Source organism: Uloborus diversus, chromosome 4, assembly GCF_026930045.1.
Source record: "Uloborus diversus isolate 005 chromosome 4, Udiv.v.3.1, whole genome shotgun sequence".
Classification (NCBI taxonomy): Eukaryota; Metazoa; Arthropoda; class Arachnida; order Araneae; family Uloboridae; genus Uloborus; species Uloborus diversus.
Genome location: NC_072734.1, coordinates 137114577 through 137139325, shown reverse-complemented (window position 1 = coordinate 137139325; position 24749 = coordinate 137114577). Strand labels below are relative to the sequence as shown.

Here is a 24749-nt window from a genome sequence, read left to right as displayed (position 1 = left end):
ACCAGGTAAAATTTTTTATTGTTTTGTATGAATTTGTAAGAATATGGGGGTTTTTTTAATCTTAAATTAATTAAACTTACCATATTTTACAGCAGCATTTAGTTGGAATGGACAGTATGCAAAATATTTTCTTGAATATATTATCGTAGAACAAAATGAATAACCGAGAAAGAATTTACTTTATTCCTTTTATTCTCAGCTGAAAGGTTTCGCCAAATTTGTTTAGGGTTATTAATTTTTAGTATTGTGCGAGCAAAGTAGCCTTGGCGAGATTTCGCGTTTTTAGTTAAACCATTTTTAATTTTTATCATGAGTGGAATAAAATGGTAGTAAGATTACAGAATTCGATAAGTGAAAGGAAATAATGGTCAATCAACTGAAAAGAAAACTACCACCATATATCCGTGAGAATTTTGTTGATGATTTGCATAACATGACACAATTAAATCGTAACTCAGAAATTAGAAAAATCGAAACAGAAAATTTTTAAATGAACCGATTCGGGAATTCGAGAGAAATAACTCAACTACAAATGGAAAAAAAAAAATAAGCGCTAGCCAAGCAAGGCAAAAAAGTATCATCTTCTTTCGATAACAATTTGTAATGTCACATTGAATTTTCTATCATTAATTGTTATTCTTGTCAGGCCACAATTATTATTTATTTTTATCAAGAATTGATAAATATCGAATTCAACATCGTGGAAATAGCTGCTTAGAACTACGAACTACGTAGTTTGCATTAATCTTTGACGTTTAGTAATGCTTCTTGAATTCTCATTTCTTTCTACGTGGGCCAGAATATCCACAAGACTTTGAAAATTAATTTTAAAAGAATAAAGCGAAAAAATCATACGTACGAACAAAAATCACAACACTTTTAGCATTTTCTTCGTTACCATGTGCGTTTGTTGTAGTTTTCAATTCCGCCATTAGACAGTGACTTCAGTGCCCCCTATAGTTCGTTGGAGTTGCGAATTTTTAAATCGATTTGCAAGCTGGCCTCCTTAAACCATAGCTGAGCCTACTGTGTAATCTTAGGGTGCGTTCGACGAACCTCACCGGTTAACCAGTAAGTAACCGGTTACTTACCGCAGCGTTCTATGATCAACCGGTTACTTCACCTGTTACCATTCTAAGCAGTTGATTGGTTGCTTGGAGCACGTGATCATTAGCTGTCACGTGATTAACTAACCGGCCGCTCTCGGTCGTGCTCATCGAACGCAACCATAAGGGGGGGGGAAGGTTGAAGAAGTGCAAGATTGTCTACAACCGTAACCACGTGGGGCAGTTCCCGATCAAAATACGTAAACAAACAAATTTAATGTTCACATTTTTTCGATATTTACAAGTTTTTGTTGTTTCCCATTCACGTAATTAACGAAGTTTTCTTCTTTTTCTCTAATATTTTATATTGAAACCAGAATATATTATTTCAGTGGCTATATATCGTTTTGTTTGCGTTATATTTTCTCTAACTTTTGTTTTAGCGAAACTATTTATAGTGGAGTTTCGCAAGTAATTTTTGGTTGATTTTATGCTTTTTTAAAAATAATGTTTTTTTCCTCCTTAAACTTGGTCCAAAGTTTTCGGGCATTGCATCATTGATGTAATAAATTCTGTAAATTTAAAAAACATACGTAACTATGAAAGGTGTACAACCAAAAACATCGAGCAAAATTAGAGAGGAGTCTAGTTGTCAGCTAAGTCACAAACAATAATTGCAATAGAAGATTTCCTACCCTCTTTTCTAGCATCTGTTTAAATACAGCAGAGAAGCAAAAAACAGTCGCCAAATCTGATAAGTCTTGTATTAGCTGCCGCCCATCCCATTGTTAAGTCCATTAATTCAATACTTTTTTTAATGTCTCTCTCCCCTCATCGTTTTCAAAATATATACGCTGATTAATTAAAATGTGCCTTGGAGGGGGGAGAGAGAGACAATTGTCTGAATTTTTGATAGTCCGAATGGGTCCCAATTATTTGGATAATTGGAATTCTACTGTACATTCAAATGTTTGCTGAACGTAACTGTCATTCGAAAGCTAAGTTAGCTTTTGAATCATAGTTTTTTATTTTTCTTTTCTTGAAATCTAATTTTAGGCCCTCACTTCACAAGCTGTTCGAATTATCAGGAATTTTGGATCTCCGAGGTTCCACTGTATTGATGATTTATTTCCGTTTTGTTTCATGTAAATGAAATTTGATAAATAAATCAACAAATTATTCTGCGAATAAAAAAAATTTCAATAGATTGTTCTTGTAACAGCTTGAAACTTCTAATTCTCGCTTATATTTTGTTCTTTATATTTTTATAATAGATGATATGAATGCCATTTGCAGAAGTTCTACATTTTATCCTGTAGCACGAACTCTGGTGCCTGATGATAAATTGCCATGGAACGTACAATGGGATCAGTACTCTCCACCAAACTATACTCTGCGCCATTTGCTTCGGCAAGAAAATCCTCCTCGTTCAGTTCCTCCATATGCTGATCCAGATATATATGAGTGATTATTTTTGAAAGTCATTGAAACCTCTAAAACAGCCATTAATAATTAAAGGGGACAGTGGATAAAGGTGTTAACAGACAAACCATATGTTTTGAGAAAGTGCGGTCAAAGTTCAAGGGCTAGTATTTTTTATGCAATGGATAGAATGTTTCTGTTTTGGTGTCAAACGTTAGTTCTCTAATTAAAATATGTATTATTAAATGATCAGTTTCAAAAACCATAAATTAATTGGGGAAGGGGTATCACATTTATGTAGTTAACACCTCCATCCTTTGAATCAAACTTTTGTCATGTCAATAGATCATGGTAATAAAATACAAAAATATCTATCTCAACCGCATTTTTTAATTCCTAAATTTAAGAAAACATTATATAGGATGTTATTACTTCCTTTAACAAAAAAGGAAGTATTGTTAAAAAGTCAGTAATCCAACGTTATTAAGCACAAAACTTGCAAATGATTGCAGACACGTGTTTCGGTGTTACAAGGAACACCTTTTTCAATGCAAAGAAGTGTGAGCTTTTGGATGAAAAGTCATCCGAGAAAAGCAACACGGTGGAACAGGAGATAGTATAAATATCAAAAAATAGAAATTAAACAAAACAAAAAAGATAAAATGACACATGGAGACAAAATTTATCACATAATTCCATCAGGAAAAAAAAACCGTTAAGTAATAAATTTTAAAAGAAAACCCATAAACAATGCAAAAAGTCCAAAAATGAAACCAATCTGAATAAATTAGCGATAAATTTACCAGCGGGAAAAAACTATGTATGGAAGCAATGTATCAAATGGAGAAATGCAGAAAAAACAGAGTTAAGGATAAACAAATTGGAATTAGTTAATCACAAAACGAAATAAGAAAGCAAAAAATGAAAAAATAAAAGTAAGAAATGTACGACGTTTACATAAAAATAATAGAAAATCTAAACCAATTTTAACAAAGGAGTCCACACAGAGGAAAAATAGGGAATTGCAGTAAGATCGTTAACTAAATTAGAACGGTTCCTCAGGATGTGGAAAGATTCCCAAAAATCAAGATCCAACGAATTGGGGCATTTTTGGATAATTTGATATGAGTTAAAATCAAAAGAGTGGTTCGATTCCCAACAGTGTTGAGCAATACTGGATTTATTCAGCTGTTGTTTTCTCACATAGCTTTGATGTTCTTTTAACCGAAATTTCAAAGAACGGCGGGTCTGTCCGATGTATCCGAGTCCGCAATTGCAAACAATTTTATAGATCCCACAGCAATTAAGAGGGTGAATAGAATCTTTAAGAGAAGAGAAAGAAAGTTTATTAATAGGAGAAAATACCACTTGGAATTGGAATCGCTTCAGAATCTTAGCAACCTGAAAACTGATACCAGGGAAGAAAGGCAGAACAACTAAATTCTTAGTGTTAAAAGTTCTATTAAGAACAACATTTTGAGATTTTTTGCAAAGTTTTTTGTAAATGGAATCAACTAAGGTGGGCGGATAGTCTCTATCAACAGCCAGAGCTCTTATATAGTTAAGCTCCGCATTAAGAAGCTCAGGTGAAGAACAAATATTCATTGCACGATAAACATATGTGTTGAAAGCTGAATATTTTTGATTAGGAGGGTGAGACGATAATCTATGTAGGGGTAAGGAAACAGCAAAAGGTTTACGATAAACCGTAGTTTCAAAACCGGACTCAGTTCGAGAAACGAGAACATCCAGAAATGGAAGGCAATTATTCTGTTCTTTTTCACAAGAGAATTGAATATGAGGATCAATGGAATTTAAAATGGATAAAGCATCATCGATGCTTAGTTGATCGTGGTTCATAAGAACAAAACAGTCATCAACATAGCGAACATAGAATTGAAACTGTAGTTTCTGAAACAACTTGACCTCAAAGTAATGCATGTAAATATCACTAAGGATGGGGCTAAGTGGGTTTCCCATTGCCAAACCATCCAACATAGTATAAAATTTACCATTAAAAACAAAGGAACTTTGCCTTAGACAAGTATGAGTAAGAAAAACTAAATCCTCAATTTCCTTAGAGGTAAAATGAAATTCAGACAGCCTACTCTGAAGGCATAACAATGAACCCTCGACCGGAATGTTCGTAAATAATGAGTTCACATCAAAAGAAGCCATAAAAGAATTATTTGAAACGCAATTCTGAATTTTTTTTGACAAACACGATAGAGTTTTTTACAGTGAATATATTATTACTCATAAGAGGAGAAAACACAGAGACTAAATATTTTGCAAGTTTATAAGAAGCCGTACCAGTATTGGAAACAATCGGCCTGAAAGGAATGCCAGCTTTATGTACCTTGGGTAAAGCATGAAATCTAGCGCAATTAGCAATAGAAGGAATAACAGAGCATTTAACATTTATTGGAATAGACTGAACAGACTTGACAGCCGAAGAAATAGTCTTTAACTCATTTTCACTAGGATCTTTAGAAATCTCTAAGTATGGACCAGAAGAAATCAAATCATTAGTTTTGTCAACATAAGATGATTTGTCAAGAACAACAATTTGACCACCCTTGTCAGCTTTAGTAACAACAATATCTGAATTAGAAGTTAAATTCTTTACAGTACGCCGAACAGTATTAGTAAAGACGGGATTGGAAATTCTAGAATTAAAGTCCACATTAGAAGCAATAAGATGCCTAACGCAATCTTTTTGATTGGATGATAAGGCACTAAATTTAAAAGCTTTCTCAATAGGAGCAATAAGCTTAGAAAAAGAAGGTTTGCTGGCCAGTGCAAAGTTATCATTGCATTTTAGAGCATTAATTTGAGAACTATTTAAAGGAACACTTGAAATATTAACGACAACATTTTTATTTACCACTGGTAAATTTTCCGAAGGAACAACTTTCGAATTTCTACAAAGTTTAGCTAATTTCTTTTTCAAATACGGAGAATCATCAAGTTGTTTAGTCAAGAGAGAATCATCAAGTTGTTGTTTCATATTTAGTCTCTGTGTTTTCTCCTCTTATGAGTAATAATATATTCACTGTAAAAAACTCTATCGAGTTTGTCAAAAAAATTCAGAATTGCGTTTCAAATAATTCTTTTATGGCTTCTTTTGATGTGAACTCATTATTTACGAACGTTCCGGTCGAGGGTTCATTGTTATGCCTTCAGAGTAGGCTGTCTGAATTTCATTTTACCTCTAAGGAAATTGAGGATTTAGTTTTTCTTACTCATACTTGTCTAAGGCAAAGTTCCTTTGTTTTTAATGGTAAATTTTATACTATGTTGGATGGTTTGGCAATGGGAAACCCACTTAGCCCCATCCTTAGTGATATTTACATGCATTACTTTGAGGTCAAGTTGTTTCAGAAACTACAGTTTCAATTCTATGTTCGCTATGTTGATGACTGTTTTGTTCTTATGAACCACGATCAACTAAGCATCGATGATGCTTTATCCATTTTAAATTCCATTGATCCTCATATTCAATTCTCTTGTGAAAAAGAACAGAATAATTGCCTTCCATTTCTGGATGTTCTCGTTTCTCGAACTGAGTCCGGTTTTGAAACTACGGTTTATCGTAAACCTTTTGCTGTTTCCTTACCCCTACATAGATTATCGTCTCACCCTCCTAATCAAAAATATTCAGCTTTCAACACATATGTTTATCGTGCAATGAATATTTGTTCTTCACCTGAGCTTCTTAATGCGGAGCTTAACTATATAAGAGCTGTGGCTGTTGATAGAGACTATCCGCCCACCTTAGTTGATTCCATTTACAAAATACTTTGCAAAAAATCTCAAAATGTTGTTCTTAATAGAACTTTTAACACTAAGAATTTAGTTGTTCTGCCTTTCTTCCCTGGTATCAGTTTTCAGGTTGCTAAGATTCTGAAGCGATTCCAATTCCAAGTGGTATTTTCTCCTATTAATAAACTTTCTTTCTCTTCTCTTAAAGATTCTATTCACCCTCTTAATTGCTGTGGGATCTATAAAATTGTTTGCAATTGCGGACTCGGATACATCGGACAGACCCGCCGTTCTTTGAAATTTCGGTTAAAAGAACATCAAAGCTATGTGAGAAAACAACAGCTGAATAAATCCAGTATTGCTCAACACTGTTGGGAATCGAACCACTCTTTTGATTTTAACTCATATCAAATTATCCAAAAATGCCCCAATTCGTTGGATCTTGATTTTTGGGAATCTTTCCACATCCTGAGGAACCGTTCTAATTTAGTTAACGATCTTACTGCAATTCCCTATTTTTCCTCTGTGTGGACTCCTTTGTTAAAATTGGTTTAGATTTTCTATTATTTTTATGTAAACGTCGTACATTTCTTACTTTTATTTTTTCATTTTTTGCTTTCTTATTTCGTTTTGTGATTAACTAATTCCAATTTGTTTATCCTTAACTCTGTTTTTTCTGCATTTCTCCATTTGATACATTGCTTCCATACATAGTTTTTTCCCGCTGGTAAATTTATCGCTAATTTATTCAGATTGGTTTCATTTTTGGACTTTTTGCATTGTTTATGGGTTTTCTTTTAAAATTTATTACTTAACGGTTTTTTTTTCCTGATGGAATTATGTGATAAATTTTGTCTCCATGTGTCATTTTATCTTTTTTGTTTTGTTTAATTTCTATTTTTTGATATTTATACTATCTCCTGTTCCACCGTGTTGCTTTTCTCGGATGACTTTTCATCCAAAAGCTCACACTTCTTTGCATTGAAAAAGGTGTTCCTTGTAACACCGAAACACGTGTCTGCAATCATTTGCAAGTTTTGTGCTTAATAACGTTGGATTACTGACTTTTTAATTTTTCAGCACAAAGGTATTTATTCTTTATTTAGGAAGTATTGTGTTTGGGAAAAAAATTTCACTCAAAAATTGACCTTAATTTCCATTTTGCTCAACCTCGAATGAATGTTGAGATTTTTTTCGACCCAACCACACATGCATATATACCAAAGAACATATAGACATCCAAAATATCCATTTTGACGATTCCCGAGTTAATTACAACGAGTTTTCTTGTGACGTCTGTATGTACGTATGTATGTTTGTATGTATGTCGCATAACTCAAGAATGGTATGTCCTAGAAAGTTGAAATTTGATGTACGTAGACTCCTAGTGGCGTCTAATTTTCCCCTCCCTTTTTGGTTGCATTTGGGTGTTTCTAAAGAAGTCTTTTGCACCTTTTTGGGGGGAAATCATTGTTAGTTTCGATGCAAACTCAAGTGGTGTTATAATTTTGCGGACACATATATCGAGAGTCTTTTAGTTGCCAACTTGACATCAAATTCTGCGATTTTTTTTTTTAATCTGGTTCCAATTTGGCTACTGTTGGTGATATTCAGAGAGTTAACTATTAAATCACATTAAAATTGCCAATAATTGGGAAATAACATTAAGTTGGTGTAAAAGGAAGTCATGTGATGTAAGTCATCAGCTCGTATTTAAACATGTTTTACTCAAAACTTGAAAATGTCCGCTTACTTTGCACTGCCTCATATGTATTCCTAGATTGTAGGACCACATCTGGCGCAAGTAAAATGTTTTTGATGTTGTTAATGTTGATAACGACATTGTTTGTTGTAAGTCAACGGTAATGAAAGCAGTACTATTGTTACTTTTGTTGTTAGTCAGCGGTACTGAAAACATGGGCCGTCTGAAGTGCTGACAGCGCCTGGAGCAAAAGTTTCCTAGTGCTCCCTCCCCCCCCCCCCCCCATGCACACAGAAAAATTAAGTTAGTTAGCATCAGTGAACAGCATGTGAACGCTTACCAGCATTTTCTACACATTAATGACTGGGCCGGATTAGCCATAGAGCAGAAGTAGCGAATGCTACGGACCCTGCACCATGAAATATATATATGTAGAAACAAAACAAAAAGAAAAATTATTTTCCTGCACTTTTACCCATTTAAACTTTCTCCTATTCTCTCTCTTTCTCTCTCTCTCTTTATTTTGATCCAGCTTTTCTCAGAAAAAATAAATGTTCAAATGAATGAACTGGTTATCAATCGCATGAATAAAGGCTTACCCGTTATTAAAATCTGCTTTAAAAAAACGTTATAATTCAAATTCTATGAAACATGGAAGTTCCAAACACATTCTATCAGGCGCGGAAAAAAAATTCTCTTTGTTTTGGTATTAAATTTAAAAATTTTTAACTATGTTTTTACTGCAAAAATCGCGAAAAACCTTTTAGTGGTTTTTAACTAATATCTCCATTAATTAATGTCATCCGAAGATGCAACTTAGCAAAGAACACTCTCGATCAGCTCTCTTTTGAAAGAAATTTTTTTTTCAAAATCAGTCCATCTGTTTAAGCTCTAGAGTGCCAAAGACAGATACACAGACACATCAAACTTATAACCCCCTTCCTTTGTGTGTCAGGGGTTAAAAATATTAGAGTGGAAATTAATAATTTCTTAATGGAAATCCTAAACAATTAAATGTTTCTGAAACAAAATTTCCCAGTAGATAATAAATCAAAGATTGCATAGTAAAGAAGTGAGCAGGAAGAAGGTCCCTGTACCTAATCCATCTCTTTTGCCTCATCAAAAGTAGCCAAGAACTTTATTATTCAAACTTTAAATTCAGAAAAACTCGGGGAGAAAATCGCCTAACATAATCAAGAACTGGCTAAAAGTACTTTCTGGAACTTCCAGGGGTGAAATCCCGAACTCGATCCGTCCCTATAACATCATCAAAGATGGACTACTATTACGTATTTCAGACAAAATTTTCAAAAAAGTTCCACAGGAGAGTACCCCTCCCCATTCACCATTGTTAACAATGTTTAAAAATTATTTTTAGGACTTCAAATTAAAAATTTTACAGATTGCCGGGCAGAGTTCTATACCGAAACGTTATAAGCAATGGCCTACATTCCCGTTTTCAGCACTTCAATTTGGAGAAATCTGTGTGAAATTGCCCTTTTAAAGTCTACAACTTTGAAAATTTTCAGTTTAAATTGTATTAAAATTCTAAATTCAAAAATTTTCCAGAGAGATCTCCTTGAACCCACTTTCCTTTCTCTCCCTAAAACTCACTAAAGATCATCTATAATTTCATTTATTACTTATATTTTGAAAAACTGCCTGGAGAGAGTCGCTTTGAATCCGATTTCTTCCTCTAACGTTAACTAAAGTGGTACATAATTACGTTTTTTTAAATTCATTTTAGAAAAATCTCCAAATAAGATTTTCTCTCCTCCTAATGTCATCATAAGTTGTTAAAATTGCGTTTGTAGAGCAGAAGTATCAAAAATTTTCTGGGAGTAAACTCCCGGACTCCTCCTTTTACGATCGTCAAGAATTGTGTTTCTGGAATTGAAAACTCTAAAAGCGCAAAGTGAAGGAGAGGAACAATATAAGGTGTTCATAACCCCTCATTAAGCTCTAAAAATATATCTATATGTATATATGTGCATATGTATGCGTCTGTGTATTACAAATGCACCCCGCTTCTCCATGAAGAAGTCCAGTATTGTTTATTACCATGCAAAAACAAGGTTCAGTTGGTAAAATTTGCGACAGGCCTCGCGCTGACTTAATCCAGCACTGATTAATGAACAGAACAATCAGAGGGCTATGCATAATACAAATTAAAATGCAAGCAATGAATCTATTTCTAATATTTGTAAAACATTAATACCCCAAAAACTTTTCAAAAAATGGAAATGTTAAAAATCCAAATTTTTATTCAGTAAAATGTTACCCCCACAAGATAAAAAACAAACAATTAAAACTGAATTAGTCACTCATATTGAGCGAACCAAGAATACGCATAAATAATTTGCTGGTTATAAATAGAAAATGTATTTATCGAAGTAAATTATATTAAAATTATAAAGTTTAAATCAGGACTCATCCAACGATTCTTTTCAAGAATTTTTTTTTTTTTTTTGTACCAACTTAATACCAGCTTTCATATATGTCAAAAAAGGAAGAAGTCATTGGTCATTCTTTTGATCAAATATTTGTAAGCTCACGGGAAAACCCACAGGTTTTAGGAGAAAGCCCCCTAATGCTCAACAACATTGAAAATGGCTCAGAATTGCATTTTTGGAGCTTAAATTTTGAAAAATTACTAGCCCTAATATTACAAAATATGGCCTTACAATTGCATTTTAAGACTTGAGTTTGAGAAAATATTCAGGCAAGAGTCCCCATTCAGCCTTTCTAAAATATCATAAGCAATGGGTTTTTTAAACTACACTTACAAAAAAATTAAGTGGAATAGCCCCTAAATGTAAAACATTGCTTAAGGTTTTGGACCGTAATTTTAAAATATTTTCCAGGGAAATGCTCCAGATCCTCCTTTCCATAACATCTTCAAACTTTGTTTAAAGTTGAGTTTTTGAAACATTTTGAAAATTTGCAGGGGGAAGAAGGAATTAATTTCAATCTATTTTTTTTAAAAAATCGATTGTAAACAGTTTCTGAGCTTCCGCCCTTACCCTAACGTCAATAAACACGGCCTATAATTGCGATTTTAAGGCTTCAAGAAATTTCCGCTGAAAACCCACCCTTCTACCTTTTTTCCCCCCATAGCATCTGCATAGAAAGTCTAAAATTCCGTTTTCAAAGCTCCCAAACAATCTTGTGGAATCTTTTTTTTTCCTTTAATATACCCCCCCCCCCCCCTAAAACTTTTTTCTGGTTACGTCATGCATGCAGGGGCGCAGAATTAAAAGAAATTTGGTTGGAAGTAGACAGAGGAGAAGTTCCTTTTGTTTGTTGTTATATTCTCAGCAGGGCCTGATTAACGCACGGTCCGGCGGGTCCAGGGACCTGGGCACCACAAATTTATGGGCACCAAAATAGCCTAGCCTAAATTCACTTACTTACTTACTTTTTTTTTTTTAAGCTCATTTTACTTTTTCTCAACTTTAAGGGAAAGGGCGCTCAAAATTTTTTAAAAATCAGCTCAAAAACTCATAAAGTAAAAAAAATTTCGCGTAAAGAAGTCGTTGTCCCTTAGCTCTGGAATTCCAAAAAAAAAATTCCTCGGATGACATAGATGAACATTTTCCAGAAGAATTAATATACTTTCAAATTTTTGCAAAAGGTAACCCTTCTGCTGGAGAATGTTTTAAAAGGATAAGATCACTAAACATTACACATACATTTCATAATGTGGATTCACCCCCTCCAGCTTCTTCTTACCTTGCCTATCAGCAGCTGTTCCAGTGAACGTTACTTTTCATTTTTGAAAAGAATCAAAAACCATTTGAGAAGCTGCGTTTCTCAGAATAATTTACAGGCAAGGCCGTATCCAGAAATTTTTTTCGGGAGGGGCCCGGATTAGCACATTGCCCTAACACACACACACACACATATAGTATATATAGACACACACACACACATATAGTATATATAGACACACACACATATAGTATATATAGACACACCAAACGCATAAAAATGTTAACATAGAAGACTTTTTGTCTCGATTTTTAATGATTCCACTGTTTGGACTGTTGTTATTTTCTTATTATTTTTCTTATTAACCTTGTAGTGGTAAGGATAACAGGAGAGTGTCCCTTTAAGTTGGATGTAGAACATCCATAATTTCAGGGGGTACGGGGGGTTTTCCCCCGAGAAATTTTTGGAAAAAAATCTGTATTTTGAGGTCTTATATTAGGTAATTGAGACTACAAAAATATGAAAAAAAAAAATAGGCAAACAAAGTCTTTTAAAAGTTATACATTCTTTTGCAAATCAAGATCAAACAAAATAAAAATTGCTTGCTCGACAAATCATGGAACTTAGTGGACAGAGAGGAAAAACGAGAGAGGAGAAAAGAGAAGCACCCCGCCATCTGCTCATATCGGCTTTTAGTGAAGTTTGTTTTTGATCACTCCCCCTACCCCCATTTTTTTCCCATTAAATACCCTACAGTATGAAAATTGTACAAAACAGTTTAAAAGAAATGATGTAAACATTCAGAAAATAAGAACGGAAGAGCAATATTCTAGCCATTTGGACAATTCATACTTTATTTTCTTGATAAGATACAAAATTGAAGAACTTTTCAAGGAATTTCAAAAACTTAAATAATTTTCAAAGACTCTCGAACAGTTGAAATAATTTGAAACTTTTTATTTACACTTTTCAGAAGTTGATTGCACAGTCTTACAAAACGATTATAACTTTGTAAGACACACCCGTTTTAAGTTAAAAATAATAAATGCAACGAAATATTTCTCGAAACAAACTTTTTTTTTTCAATCACAAGTAGTGCAGAAAATTAAAGAGAGTAGAGTAAGTGTTATTTTTTTTCTCATACTTTAAGGTATTAACAGTATGCAGTAGAAGTAAGAAAAAAAAAACAAGCAATAACAAAAGAACTTCTATGATACTGAATTCGGCATTAAATAAATGCAAGACAAGAAACATATCAGTCACAAAAATGATCTTGAAAATTATGCTACAGAAACGCGAGAATCGTGATTTTTGCATTTTTTACTCAGGATGTATCAAGGAGCTGAATTTGGCACATCTTGGTAACAAGATACTCGGCTAATCGGAAACTAGGGACCCAGCCTTTCTGGAGTCCCCAGCTCGAAATCAGTACAGTGTAAGTTTTATAAGAGTTTTAGGGGGAGGAGGGCAGGGTCCTGCATAGAGGGGAGAAGGGACACCTGTTGGCCCGGGCCCGAGCTTAAATGGGGTCCAATATTTTTAAACCTAGGGTTGAAAATATGGGTAAACAATATGGAGGGGGCCAAAAAAAAAGCATTTGTGACAGCCCCAAAATTTCTGTGCACGCCTCTGGAAGAGGAAGTGCACAGAAGTCAGTTTGGTACACTTGAAAAGTCTACCGAACTGCCTTGCCAAGGGCCTGCCTTGACCCTGGACTGCCCTGAATTGAATTGGGAAAGAGCAGGAAGTCCTAATTAAAGGTCTAAATTTCAAGCGTGCCTTGCAGCTAATGAGAACTAGAACTGCTTTTTCTGTATTTCTTCAAAATATTATAAATTTTGAATAGTAGCAAAATTAAGAATAAAAAAAAATTGTTATTTTCCTTTTCTGACAATAGGAATTTTAAAAAAAGAAAAAAAAAAACCTTCTTCTGTTTTACGGTACAAAACATTTCGGGTTTCCGGGGGGGGGGGGCGAGCCCGTCAGGCCCCCCTCTGGATATTCCTTATTGACCACTGAAAATGCTGTGACATCAAACATAGATTTCGATTATTTGATGGAGACATTTGCCTCTGTTAAAACCGGAAAGAAGCCTTTTTAAAGCTTGATGTCAGAATTAGTAAGTTTTTTTTTTCAGTTTTAAATTGTTTTTTAACTCTTTTTCGCCTTAAGAGGCAATTTTAACTGTGATTAGTTTGGTGACTATCAAGTGTTTGGTATTCAAATCCGAGATTTCCTTTTAAATGTAGTAATGTTCCTTTAAAATGTAGTTTCTAGTACATTAGGTTTCTAGTATAAAACATTGACTTTAAAATTGAAAGGATTTTCTCATGGGGGGGGGGGCAACAAATTCTACTCGGGACCTGGGCACCAGTTTGGCTTGATCGGGCCCTGATTCTCAGAAATTGCATCTGCTTCAATAAAACAAAGGGAACCAATGTTTTGGACACTGAGAGAGAGGAATATTTGCGTGCTCTAGGAAAAAATAGAGAATCATTGCAATGATTCTCTATTTTGTATCTATGACTATGCATCCAGTGGCGTACCAAGACGGATGGGGGCCTGGGGTGCTACTCGAAATGGGGGCCTATATGGTATTGAAACTGAAGTTTCTCAAACTATGTGTGTACGTACCATATATTACAGTAATTACTTTAAGTGGTACATTTTTACATATTTCAGGTTGTGTTCGTTTGATTTCGGACACTATTGTAAATACCACAGTAAAACACATAGTTTTAAGTAAAATTAAGTAAATACTATATTTTTAATAAAATTGTGCTTTGGTAGAAAATATCAAAAACAGAAAAAAGTCTTAAAATTATATTGTATCTTAAAAATTTATTGCATCTGAACATCCAAGTATATATTTAAAAACATATAAAATAAATTAAAGCAGCTAATTCTAATCTAGTTGTATAGAAGTTACAATTCTTCATTACAAAATTCAATTAGAACTCATGAATTGAAATATTTTTTAAAAATATTAGTAACTACATTTTCTGACCTTTTATGCATGTGTAGAAATGAGAGCATTCAAAATATAGAACCGATTTCTAAAGCGAAGAGCGTAATTTCCCCCGATTATCGGATAAAGCGCTAGGAACTATTTCTTTCGCTTGGCCGCAGGCGCAGCTCATTTCTCCTTAGTCAAGTAAGCTTGCAATTGAGTATAGAATGGATGGGAGGAGGAAGGGCAGAAGACGAAACTAAAAACCACAGAAGTGCAACTGGTAAAAAGAAAAATTTATCTGGCTGGTAAAAAGAAAAATTTATCTGGCTGAAAAAAAAAAAACGAATGCATAACAGATGCACGTTTATAATTTTTGATCATTACAGTATACAGCTAAACAAAGGATAGACAACTGCTCATTTAGGAATGGATTTTCTTGATTATATGTTTGAATTTGGTTTCAAAAATAGTGTATGAGTTAAGACTAGACCATCGTAGTCTTAATACACAAAACAAAACATAAAACAGATATTTTAGCTGTATACTGTAATGATTAAAAATTATAAACGTGCATCTGTTATGCATTCGTTTTTTTTTTTTTTTTCTTGTTTTTTTTTAATAAATTGTTTGAAAAAAAAGTGCATAAAACTTTGCTGAAAGCACTTAACGAAATAAAAGCAAACGATTTTTATAGGTTTGGTTAATTTAAAAATTAGGGGCCCCCATTAAATTCCTGGCCCAAGCGCTCATGTGCCTTTGTACACTAGGACGGGTCACTGTGAAAAAAAAAAGTCATACTTAACAAAATTTATGATATATACTCGCATATATAGGTAACTGATTAATATTTCTAATTATGATGTATATGACAGGTCTATTGGAAAAAAATTAGATACAATTTCGGGGCCTATGTCAAAGCGAGGCCTGTGGGACATAATTTGCCCTCTCTTCGTTTAGGCAAGAGGCACTGAGAAAATATTCATTCTACATAAAAAGACAACTTTTTATTTATCTAAACCATGACATAAGGCAGGTCTGGCGAAAATGAAAACAAATTAAAATTTTGGGGCCTATGTCAAAGCGGGGCCTGGGTATCATAAACCCTCCATTGATCCCGAAGAGAAGTCACTGTGAACAAATATTTGTTCTTTAAAAAAATTATGATTTATTAAGCCAACTTGTTTAAGCATTCAAACCAAGATATGCGACAATATTGGTGAAAACCAAAAATTGAAATTTAGGGGCCTATGTCAAAGCGGGGCCTGGGGCGGACCGCCCCCCCCCCCCCGCCCCCCTTCGGTACGCCACTGTATGCATCTGCCATACACAAAGTGAGGGGCGCCTTGCGGAGCTCTTTTATTTTGTGGCGCCCAGGGCAGCAGCTTTAACACAACCAAAATTTATTTTGGAAACAACAATTTTAAGGTTTTAGAAACTTGATTTATAAGAGTTGCATGCATAAAGTTTTATTTAATTATATTTGTAAGTTCAAAGCACCACTCTATTTTCTCATTAAAAAAAATATATGACTGAGAAAAGCCATGCATATTTTTTTTTTTCTTTCTTAGCTTTAATATTTTTGGTAAAATAATGTTTATTGAATAACAAAACCACGGGTGCCCACCTAGGGAGGGGTCATTAAAATTTTTAAGGGGTTATTTTCTCTTTTTGGGGGGCTCCACCTATAGAGAGTCTTTCTGATATTGGGGGCCCATGAAAATATTACTATACTGCTTTCTCTTAGCTTAATTGTAGGGAAGATAAAACACTGATTGAATATTGCAGCTAATATAAATCTATATTTTAAAACAATATTTGTTAAATAATTCTTGTTACAATAGTGTTTCTTATTCCAATGTTTAAAATTGTTTTGGAATTATAGCATGACTTGAACAACTAGTCATTTTTACTAATGTGTATTATAAAATATATTTATTTATATTTTTATTGCATTTCAGTGGCACTTTTAAACCAAATTTCAATCAGGTTGATGGTGATCTGGATCGGCGTAGCTTTCAAAAATATGAGTGTGCTGTCAAAACCAATTCTACTTCTTCTACGGATGATGTAAAAATTCCACTTAATCCTATTGGTCGAACAGGCCTAGCAGGCAGAGGAAATTTAGGAAGATGGGGTCCTAACCACGCTGCAGATGCAATTCTTACTAGGTGAGAATTTAATTTATTTTTGTTATGCCTGTGACTTTTTTTTTATTTTTGCTCAAATATTTTTTGTTTTCTAGTCAAGCCGAAATGTACAAAAATATTTTAATTGAAAATAATTTGTCAATCTAAATCTAGATTCTAAAACTATTTTACAAATCAAGCATTTTGTCTTCAAAAATATTTTGTTACACACTTATAAATAGTTTTTATTGTAGGCAGAAGCATTTCATTTTACCATAAAAATAAATCACTAAATTTCTTTGGTTGCAAATTCTTAACTTTTTTCTGATTTTGTGCAATCATTTAGATTGCACAAAATCAAAAAAAGTTAGAAATTTACGTCTAAACAAACTTAGTGATTTATTTTTATGGTAAAACAAAACTGTCCTTTAGTTTTTAAAGTTTCAAGTAAAGAAGCACTTATTGTAAATAAATATCTATTGGCTTATGACAAAGAGTGTTTTATTCTAGAGTTTATTTCCAATATTCTCAACCAACACCTTAAGTTTTGGAATGCATAATTTTTAATTTAGAGCAAAGATTTTGCAAAGTAATTGTTTTACTTTAAAAAGATGATCTGGCATGCTTTAAAGGATACAAAACTGAAAGAATTTCATCCTATTAAAATTCATTCCAGTTTTAATTGTTTTAGTTGTTCATCCTTTACTTCTGATGTTTTTTTTTTTTTTTTTTTTTTTTGAAAATGCATATAATTTGGCTTCAATAACAACAGAAAAGTTAAAAATTCATTCAATGAAAAAAAAAATTCTTATGTGAATTGGTGGGCTTAAAATCACCATATGTCCTATTTTGAACAGGACTATCCTGTTTTGAAGCTGCTTGTCCTGTTGTGCCCTTATGTTGCTTCCAGGTGCTAGAAAGCTCAGTTTTCTAAAAAGTGTCAGAATGAAGCACTGAAAGTTTCATTCATTCATTGGATAGAGTTTTTTTAAGCATTTTCAGTACCAATAATTTCAATAATACAAACATTTGCATAATTCTTCATTATGTTTTATGTTTTTTGTTGGCTAATATACCTGTTAAAGTGAATTTTGTTTATTAATAATATGTAGACTAGTGAACAAGCACATTTGTAAAGTTTTTAAAGCAATGTAAAAGTAAGTTGTTTGAAGCCCTACCAAGAATTTTATTGGTATTTTAAAATAGCAGCAAATGTATTCAAGCAAATTTGCATTTTACAAAATATGGTACTACATCAATTTTACTTTCCAAAGATCATTTCTGTTTTTTTATTCATGAACTGTTACCTATTTGTTTTTTTCATTGTACATACAATTACCTAAAATTGTCAAATGCTCCAATTTAAGAAAATAAGTGATCACTTTAATGCATGAATCTTCCTCTAAGTCTGAAACTAAGCTTTTATCTATGTGTGCTATGTATAAGTACAGAATTTTCTTCCGTGAGGATTCTAGTTTTGGTTTATTACAGTTCTTACAGATATATACATTACCATACTAGAACTAGCATCATGGTTTAAAAATAAAGATTCTTAGGGTAAACCCCCAGAATCCCAACTCTCTCGGCGCACCTAGTTACCACAGTAGCCGTTAAATTAGTGATTAATGTTATATAATAATTAAATATAGTAAAAAACTGTTAAACCAACTTCTAGGAACTGCACATTTCATTCGTTGTATTACAGGAAATTCTTTGCAATGAAATTCAAGCAATGTAAAGGCAATTAAACTAAAACTGCAAATTTATTTCACTGAAACAGGTATTTTGTTGTATTGGTATTCGTTGTTACAGATATCACTGTATATATTTTTTAAGTTATAAGTAAAAGTGTTGTTCTTACTGTCCATGGTTGCTATCAATTCTCTATTCTGTAAAACTTAAATTACAGTGTTGCCTCTTTTATTTTTATTCCATCAATTTAGTATGCATTTATTGCAATAAATGTTTTATTTTAGCTGGATGAAAGGTTCTTTAGAAGATCATTGCGTATCTGATTCAGGTGCAAAAAATGCAGAATCAACTTTGAGAATGGTTGTTATTAAGCGTAAAGATTGTGGAAAGTGGGCCATTCCAGGAGTAAGTACCTCAAAATTATTTTATATCAAATTGTTTTACTATATAATGAATTACAGGGAACTAATGTCATATACCCCACCCTTGGCGACTTTTTACTGTTGGCGCCAAGAAAGCGTCACCAAGAAAACGATGTATTACAACATCGTTCTTAGCGATGCTTTTTTAGCGCCAACAAAAAAAATTCAGATACAAAACATGATTAAAGCACTTCAGAACACAATATATATAAAAACAACATAAAACCACAACTAGTGATGTAAAATACCTGGGTATTTATTTTTAGGGGTAAATACCCAGGATATATACCCGGGTAAATACCCAAAATGGGTATTTACCCGGGTATTTATTTCAAAAATTTATATTCGAATAAAATACTTTTCTGTATGTATTCCGCTATGTATATATACAGGGTGTTTTGTTTTAACCTTCAAGACCTCTATTTTTGCAACTGTTAATCCTAGATGCATACATCCAATTGCAAAAATGTTTAAAATCAGATGCAGACTTAAGATATTGAAAATTTGAAGTAAAAATAAAAATGAGTAAAAAAAATACAAATTTTAACTTTTTACACAGGCCCCAGGTCCTCTGACTTATATTTAGGGAAATAATCTCCATTGAAAAACAATTCCAACAAAAAAAGTTTGACATTAGAACAACCAATATTCACTGAGATATGAAACGCAGCGTTTTGTGACTTACACGACTTTACAGTTGCCGTCAGTAACATCTTTTGGGGGAAAATATAACAGTTAATGAGTGTCTATATAAAATTATATGTGTGCAGAATGTGGTTTTTCAAATTGTTCAACGTTTTGCGTATTGTGGCATAATATTTGCATGAGTTTTTGAATACAAATGAAAAATGTAAATACCTTTTGTTTTTTACTTCGCCAACCTGTCATTCTTCTGAAAGAGTAATAAGTTGTAATCTCATCTTCTGCATAGTCCCTTAAAACTTTCAAATGGAATATCTCCTTGAGTTTAGATTGCACAAATGTCAAGTTGTTTTGTGTGAGTAAGTTTTAAATGCAGATCATTTCTCTAAATATAAGTTAGGGGACCTAGGGCCGTATAAAATGTTAAATTTTGTAGTTTTTGACTAATTTTTATTTTTGCTTCTAACTTTCAATGTCTTTACTTCGCATCTGATTTTGAATATTTTTGCAATTGGAAATATGCATCTGGGACTAACAGTTGCAAGAATAAAGGTCTTGCAGGTTAAAATGGAACACCCTGTATAACCAACCATATACAAAACAATAAATTGTTCCCTAAAATTTGTATTTTGATCACATATTTAAAGAATTATTGTGTGAAACAACTCAGCAATCTAATATGATATTCACATTAAATGTGTTGGATATGCCTAATCAATGTTGATAGCCAAATTTCAGATATAAAAAGCCATTCTACAAAAAGTACAAAACTTAACTGGTTACAAAAAAAAAAAAAAAAAAGCAAACATCTTTTCCAATTATGGCATTGGAAAAAAAAAGATTCTTTGGTTCACGATATGTTTCTTTCATAATTTCATTTAGTCTTTCAGTAAAAAATATTATAAACTGTGTAATACATATGTATTTATCAGTTTTACCAATTATTTCATATTTAGATTTAAAAAAAAAATTCTCATTAACTTTTTGCATTTTTGTATAAAATACCCAGTTTTTGGGTATTTACCCAGGCCTTGGGTAAATACCCAAAAAATATTTATCTACCCGCTGGGTATTTACCCAATCCACATCACTAACCACAACAAAAAACATCGCGAATATACGCTTCAAAAATACCAGAAACTAGAACGTTTTTGTACGCAAAGAAAAATTACTAGAAAGTATTTAAAATGCTTAAATTAACAAATTACTATAACAGCTCACCAATGAAATATGTACCAATAGAAACAAAAGCTATTTTCCAACATGCATTTCATTGAACAAAAACTTCTCATACTCTGCTAAAAAAGAGCAAAGCGATTCAAATTGCGATGTTTAAAGCGGAAAACATCCCTAAAATCAGTAACTATTTCAGCCAAAAAAACGCTTCGTTACTCAAATTTCAATGTATGAAAAGTAGAAATGTCTCAACAGTTACAACTCAAACATAAACAATATAAAAATGGCATGCATTAATTTGCTATCCAGGCATGCTTTCAAAATACCTATTATAATTCACATGAAATAACACCTTCATATTTTTATAAAATGCTAGAGCCAACTTATTTTCAGAAATTCAGTACCTAAAGGAGGCACATTTATAGAATATGTCTAAATAATTCGTGGCATTGATAAGAATTAACTTTTAGAATAAAATAAAAGTACTATTTTTGTAAAATTAATTTACATACAGTAAAAATCAAGTTAAAAACTACAGAAACCCTCAAGATTTTGTAAAAACAAAGAATTTCGGAAGTGAGAGTTTTTTTTTTTTTTTTTTTTTTGAATTCTAGAAAAAAGAACTTGCCTTTTTATGGTATAAATCCTCACACTCAGTCTGAAACCAAACAACAATGGTACCTAACAGATACACACCAAGTTGGAGTTACTTTTAATTAACGCTTAAGTTTGAAGAAATTGGTATTTTCTAATATTTATTCATCAAAACACAACTACTGAATTTAAACTAACACAAAATAAGCTTTCCTGTAAGGTATATTGCACGAAAAAACAAGAATTTCTCCTGCGTGAAACCGATAACAAGTGAACAAGGTTTGAACAGATCTGAGATTGCCTTCGGGTTGCCAAACGCAGGTTAGTTTCGCCAGGAATGCGATGCTTAAAAAATTATCTCCTCTTTGGCGAGAAAAATATTTCAATTTTGTGCAAAAAATCGGATGTCGCCAAATGGGGGGGGGGGGGGGTATAACACATTTGTACCGAATTACAGTACTTTTACATTATAGGGTACATCACAACGCATTTTAATCTTGGCAGTTTTTTTCTATATTATTTAGTGTCACCATGTTTGGTCGAAAATACCTAAAAACTATATATTGTGATACTGTACATCATTTTCTCTTTTTAGGGGCTTTCGTACTTTTCCAACTTTGAATCAAATCAAAAAGTTAGATTAAATTGAAAAAGAATCCACTAAATGCTTAAATTAAGCCATTAAAAGTAATATAATTCGCCTAACAAAAAAACAAGCTATTATATAACATGAAAAATTTTATTTAACTAATTTGTCAAATTAGCTTTAAATTCTCCATTAATAGTAATAAACAAGAGTATCAAGTGATAAATAAGCATCAAAGCATGGGCATATCCATAAAGGGAGTGTAACTGCCCCTGCCCCCCACCCCTTTTTACATTAAAAAAATTAAAATATAATAAAAAAGGGAAAAAAAGATAGAATTTTCTTTCCCCCCCCCTTTAAAAAAAAGATTAATTGACAGTTGATTTGGTTTCTAAATTTATCAATGAGCTCAGCTCAAGAAACGCTGTGACTAAATCTGAAAATTTATTTCTTCTTTTGGAGTTTGTTGAAAAGAAAAAGTTATTGGTGTTTTCGGTTGTTAATGCTGCAGTATCTCTGTGAAGGCAAGGCAGCTCCTAAAGTATTTCCCTTTTCCTCAAACTTCCCACAGAAACATGTTATTTCTTTCTAAAAGTGTTATATGTTTATTGACCTCTTCATACACTGGGGAAAAGATTCAGTTTAGAAAAATGGCTCACCCTGGCTTGTCATTTCTGAATTTTCTGTCTGAGGGGGTAAAGGGTATATTTTATAGAGAAAACTACAAAATACATACACAAATGCTAATGACAGTTTCCTAAGTCTGAAGGAGGAAATTGACCCCAACCTCCTCTGGTTGCCCAACTAATCAAGATGACTATGATTGAGTGGCATTGCCAGATCTGAGAAGGAGCAAGCCAGAACCGTTGTCTCAGGTGGCAACTCCTTCCGGGGGGGGGGGGAGCAAATTCTGCCTATTTCTGTGTTTTTTCCTTTGAAATGTATAAAATCTTGAAGGAAGATAGTTCAGAGTACAGTTTCTCATTTTTTCCCTGGCTCAAAAAAATCTATGATCAAACACTGCTCAATGGCATGTAAATGAAAGTTACTTTGTGTGTACATACAACATAGTGTCGTCTCAGAGCAACAGTAAGATATCTAATCCCAGAAATAACACTAAGATATCTTACTGTTGTTCTGAGGGGACGATATCTTTTTGTGTGTGTATTAATAGATATATGCAAAATTCTAGGGGTTTTTAAATGCTGGTGAAGATCCTGTCGTCGCTGCTAAGAGAGAATTATTTGAAGAAGCTGTCACCTTCGACGGATTGAGCAAAGACAGATTAGAATTCATGCAAAACTTCCTAAATAAAGAGCCTGAAATAGTTAAGTATAATTTCCTATGAAACTTTTTATGCATGTTAATCTTCATTAGGGAAACAATAACTTCTGTAAATCGTAGAATTTAAATTTTTATTAACAATTACATTATAAAACTCATTTTTACCAAAAAAATAAATAAAAGTAAATGAGTGTATATGTGCTGGATGTAATATGGCATCAAATGCATCTTTTTGAAATTGTTCATAAAACAATCATTTTTTCGGTACCAAAACAGATTTAAATGGAAATAAATTTTTATTGTAATATTTTTAATTTTTATTATTCACTGTCACATGACGTAAGCATTTATGTAGTATTAAATGTGGACTTCGCATGCAAGCATAACTTGTTCTTTCCCTTCAACTTTCATTGTTGCTTTTAAAAAATTTATTCTGTATTATGTTTTATGCATTTTTTATTAGAGATTTTTTAAAGTTGTTTTAAACTTTGTTAGATTTACAAAGGCTATGTGGACGATCCCAGAAATACGGACAATGCTTGGATTGAAACCACTGTTGTGCACTTCCATGATGATTCTGGTAAGCTGCTTGAAAGTGCAAAACTGTCTGCTCGGGATGATGCTGCAGATGTTGCTTGGATTGACCCTTCTGCAAAAAGTGAAATATATCCCCCACATCTTGCAATACTTAAGATACTCATGAATCGGTTATTAGGGAAGTGACTTTCATGTGCAAAACACATGTTCTCTTTGTTTCCAAAATTTTTTTTATACATTATAAAGTTTTTTGCACTTAATAAATTGTGTATAAAAAAGTGATGTATTTCATTGTATAAAAGTATATTAAAATGTTTGCTTAAAAGCTTTCAGGAAAAAATCATTGAAAACTGTCCTGCAGTATTTTAATTTTCCTTCCTTAAAGTCTTCATTTTTAGGACTTCTTTAAAACGTTCATTCTCAACTACTGAAGAAACCATTAAATACTTGAATCCTTAAATGTCTTAGTAAATGCAGAAAGTTATTTATTTCTGTAACAATAATTTTAACTCGAAATTTGTTTGGTCTTAAATGATAAATCTAATAAAGATCTAAAGTATGCCTGTGCACTAGTTCGCTTTGTCTATTTTAACTCAAAAATGCAAGGTTCTCACAGACTAGAAAAAACCTAGAACTGTCTGAAATTGTTATTGTGATAAAAAATGTCTGAAAAAATTATTCATTTCTGCCCCCCCCCCCCCCAAAAAAAAAAAAGGCTTTTGCATAATGAAGTTCGACGGTAAGCAAGCCTGTTATTTAGGGTGGTCAGAATGGAGCAATTTACCCCCTGGCTTTGAATATTTATTATGATCTTTTGCAATGTTGGATATTGGGGCTTATAAGTGGGGGGGGGGGGCAAAAAACTATAAGTCATGGAACTTTTAGCGGCAACAAAAAAATGAAAAAAAAGGACAAAATTTTGTTAGGACTTTTTTTGAGAATATTGAAGCAGATAAGGTGGAATTTGATGCAAGTCAAACAACTTAACTCGCGTTCTTCTGAAGATTTTGATGAATTTTGTACACAATAACTTTCCCGAAGAAGCAGTTGAACATGAATTTAACTTACATTATTAATCTTGGAATTTTTTG

The 24749-nt window shown here is 32.8% G+C and overlaps 1 protein-coding gene across 1 annotated transcript; it reads left to right on the top strand.

The window, feature by feature from the left end:
- Positions 1-1243: 1243 nt before the first annotated feature.
- LOC129221136 (ADP-ribose pyrophosphatase, mitochondrial-like) lies at positions 1244-23986 on the top strand. The gene is made up of 6 exons (XM_054855581.1): positions 1244-1372; positions 2321-2510; positions 16558-16767; positions 18702-18822; positions 23030-23164; positions 23617-23986. Exons 1-6 carry the CDS (start codon positions 1324-1326, stop codon positions 23842-23844), a joined length of 933 nt encoding a protein of 310 aa, XP_054711556.1. The 5' UTR covers positions 1244-1323; the 3' UTR covers positions 23845-23986.
- Positions 23987-24749: the final 763 nt, after the last annotated feature.

Excerpts from the sequence above, each read along its gene's own strand:
- LOC129221136 (XM_054855581.1), top strand. The coding sequence starts at position 1,324 with ATGTTCACATTTTTTCGATATTTACAAGTTTTTGTTGTTTCCCATTCA. Across the intron at positions 16,768-18,701 it reads GCAGATGCAATTCTTACTAG|CTGGATGAAAGGTTCTTTAG; the intron begins GTGAGAATTTAA and ends GTTTTATTTTAG. Across the intron at positions 18,823-23,029 it reads GAAAGTGGGCCATTCCAGGA|GGGTTTTTAAATGCTGGTGA; the intron begins GTAAGTACCTCA and ends GCAAAATTCTAG.